The following is a 3,386-nucleotide window of genomic DNA, read 5'->3' on the forward strand; positions in this document are numbered from 1 at the left end:
ATGGTTGCCCCTCATGCTTCTCCTATCCGAGAGGCAATGGCATCGGCGTCCCATTGACGCAAAAGAACAAAGGCACTGCCATTGAGGTACATTAATTTTTCTGATCAAGCTCATAATAAGTAAATCAATCAATATAACTCAAGGAACAAACTACTCCCTCCGAGATCCAAATTAGTCGACGCACCTTTAGTACAACGTACACTAAAGCTGCGCCAATTAATTTGTATCGGAGGATTTAGATCGGCAAAGGCGGGACTATGATCGAGGGTGAGAGTGTAGCCCTGCTGGGTTATGGGTCCGCGGTGCAGTGCTGCATGGCGGTGTTAGCCATGGTGGAGCAGCATGGCCAGGGCCTCAGGGTCACCGTCCTGGATGCCATGTTTCGGCAACCCGTTGGAACACGCTCTCTTATCAGGAGCCTCGCCAAGTCCCACAAGGTGATCATCACCGTCAAGGAAGGGTCCATCGGCGGGTTCGGCTCTCACGTGCCTCAGTCCTGCCTCTTAATACAAACCAAACCAGACAAGCTCAAGATGTGTAGAAACCTGTCATCCTAGCACGAAGTTCACCATGGAATAGATATAAAATCATGCATGTTATACAATAACACAATAAAGATCACCGGCGGTCAAGTAGCTAGTGAGGCAAAATCTAGAGTTACAACAAAAAAGAGGTCGGATTTCACAAAGGTCTAACCAAGATGTGCCATCCGATGTTAGTCAATAACTGGATATAGTCCTCCATACATAAACATACCCAAGGCACCTCGCTCGTCAGCAACGTGCCTACGGATCCTCCCAAATCCCCCCTCGCCCCAATCCTTTCCCCACGAGTTCTTGAAGCGCCAATACTTAACGCCATCAGGATCCGTACCATAACCGACAATCAGGACAGCATGCCATGTAGTTGCGCTACCATCAGGTAGAGCTTCGCACTCTATGATGCCTCCTTTGTAGTTAAATAGGTCAGGCGTACCCTGTAGACGGACAACCACAGGCCGCTTCGCTACTGCTTCCTCGAGAGCATCCTCGGTCGAGTCGATGCACCAAAACCCTAATATACGTGTTGCTGCTGCTACCGTCTTGTCCCTCTTGCAACCCGAAGCACTTCTCTTGGCCATGTATGGGTAGGATGATTCGCTCGACAGCCCATTATCCCGTATGTACTTGAAGGCATGTTGATAGTAGCCACCGTTGCAACCATTGTTCTCCGTGTTGCAGTCGATAAGCTCCTGAACCGATAGGGAGATCGATTGCAAGGTCTGCAGATAGTGTGCTGCTTCGACCGATGCTGTCGTAGCCATGGCCCAACAACAGCCTGCAACAAATGCGCAAGTTAAGGTTGTGGTGTATGCTAGCTATGTCAACAACTGCCTTGCGTAATTACTCTTAATTAAGCGACCCCTGCCCGCAAGTAATATAAGACCTTTTAGATCTCTACAGAGGAAGTAAGATCTACACATTCAAACACATGCAAGTCAACAGCAGAGAAGATCCTTACCACAACCGCCTTGTTTCCTCACAACCGGAGAGACGGCGCCAGCTTGGACCCAGTCGATCTCTGATGGGCGGGTAGACTTCTCAGCATGCTCTCCAGTCTTGTTCATATGCCAAACTCCAAGACCAAGAGCAATGTGTACGGTGCACCATGCAGGGATCGCTATGACATGCATCTTGTGGTCCCTGGAAAAACGACGCAACAGCATACTTAATTATACAAACCTCGCTCATGAGCAATCTGAGTACAACCCCGTCATGTACATGATTTGATTAATAGAGGGCCATGATGCACGTTTACATAGTGGCAACCATGCATATATTCTAGGGTTTCCTCGCTGAGGAAACATGACGCATGTCTATGATGATGAAACTATAAGAGTCATATGCCGCGGGTTTGACAGATTTACTACTACGTACCTCACAAAGAGCGACTGCAATTTGGTCACCAATGGTTGGAAGACCGAATTAAGCGATGGGCGTAGGTGTAGCAGCCTAGCTCCGGACAGCCTCAACAGTGAGCCTGCCGCCGCCGCCGCGGCCTGGCAGCGGCGGCGCAACAGGATTCTGCCCACGTCGCCGAATGCCGGACGAAACATGCCAGCCTGCACCAGCTCGCTATCTCCATCCCCCGCTCGACAATGGATCCGATGAATATAGCGGAGGAGGAGGAGGACGAGTGTTGGGCAAGAAAACGAGATTTATGAGCTGTTTTTTTTTTTTTTTGATTTATGAGCTGCTGCTCCGAGACGAGAAAGACCAGCCAAATCGCTTCAAGAGCTCATGTATGGACCGGCCCACTGGCACGACCCATTAGCCCTTTCTTTTTATTTATTTTCCTTTTCATGTTTTTTGGTGGGTATTTTCTAGAGAAAATTAATCAAGTAACAGAATTTTTTATACAACGTGAAAAGTGAAAAAAAAATGTTAACATACCTCAATATAATTGTTCAATTATATGGAATGAAGATTAATATCATATTTGGAAAAGGTTCCTGTAGATATAAGAAAACATTCATGTATTGGAAAATATTTGTATATATTCCTAAAAAAACAAATCGTAGGCTTAAACAAGGTTCTTTCACGCACGTTTGGATATATGTTCATATAGTTTCCGACACATGTTCACATTTTTCCCAAAAAAAAGAAAGGGAAAATGAGAAAGGAAAAGAAAGTGAAAAAGTTAAAAAGGGGAAATAATAGACAAGGATAAAAAAGTGAAAAAAAGCTAGGGGAAAGTAAAAGGAAGATGGAAAAAGAAAATGAACGGGAGAGAAAAAATAGCCAAAGAAGGGAAGGTGCTTCATCTCAGTTTTAGCCGCGACCTATGGGCTGAATGCATAACATCCTCAAGGAGGGCTCTTTTTTTAAGGAAGGCCATCATGGCTAGTTTTATTAAAACTCAAATAATGTTTACAACGTCAAGGAGGGCCTTAGTGCCCCCCCCCCCCCCCCCGCCCGCGCGCGTGTGTTAGGTCTTTTAATATTTTTTTGAAACTAAGGTCTTTTAAAATTTAGCTCATCAAACGGCCCCTTATCCTTCAACTCCTTATATTCTTGTAGCTAAAAAGAAGCGGTTGCTAGCCGAACTCTTAAATTTAGCTCTTAAAAATATTCACGCAAACTTGAACATCAATAGCCCAATTTGATTAAAACTACATTGCATAGGGATATAACAGCACCAATATGTTTAAACTACAGTGCATAAACATGAACTTAATCTCCTTGATTCGAATGAAACAATAAATGAACTAGTCGCACTACTAGGGAAAACCTTATACATAGTATATTAGCAGTAGCGCCGGACAAAATAGGGTGCTACCGCTACTTAGTAGTAGCGATTTTAATAGACCGCGCTACTGCTACTACTTTAGCAGCAGCGTGTTCTGC

The 3,386-nt window shown here is 45.1% G+C and overlaps 1 protein-coding gene across 1 annotated transcript; it reads right to left on the minus strand.

The window, feature by feature from the left end:
- Positions 1-323: 323 nt before the first annotated feature.
- On the minus strand, positions 324-2,095 carry LOC109768333 (ervatamin-B-like). The gene is made up of 4 exons (XM_020327064.1): positions 1,917-2,095; positions 1,501-1,682; positions 757-1,317; positions 324-502 (listed from the first exon to the last, which is right to left on the minus strand). Exons 1-4 carry the CDS (start codon positions 2,093-2,095, stop codon positions 324-326), a joined length of 1,101 nt encoding a protein of 366 aa, XP_020182653.1.
- Between the last annotated feature and the right edge of the window lie 1,291 nt (positions 2,096-3,386).

The sequence above is a fragment of the Aegilops tauschii genome, chromosome 1 (assembly GCF_002575655.3).
Source record: "Aegilops tauschii subsp. strangulata cultivar AL8/78 chromosome 1, Aet v6.0, whole genome shotgun sequence".
NCBI lineage: Eukaryota > Viridiplantae > Streptophyta > Magnoliopsida > Poales > Poaceae > Aegilops > Aegilops tauschii.

Bases quoted from the DNA above. Each gene is read 5' to 3' on its own strand.
- LOC109768333 (XM_020327064.1), bottom strand. From the start codon at position 2,095: ATGTTTCGTCCGGCATTCGGCGACGTGGGCAGAATCCTGTTGCGCCGC. The intron at 1,683-1,916 runs GTACGTAGTAGT...TCGTTTTTCCAG, and splicing joins TTGCAGTCGCTCTTTGTGAG to GGACCACAAGATGCATGTCA. The intron at 1,318-1,500 runs GTAAGGATCTTC...CATTTGTTGCAG, and splicing joins GAGGAAACAAGGCGGTTGTG to GCTGTTGTTGGGCCATGGCT.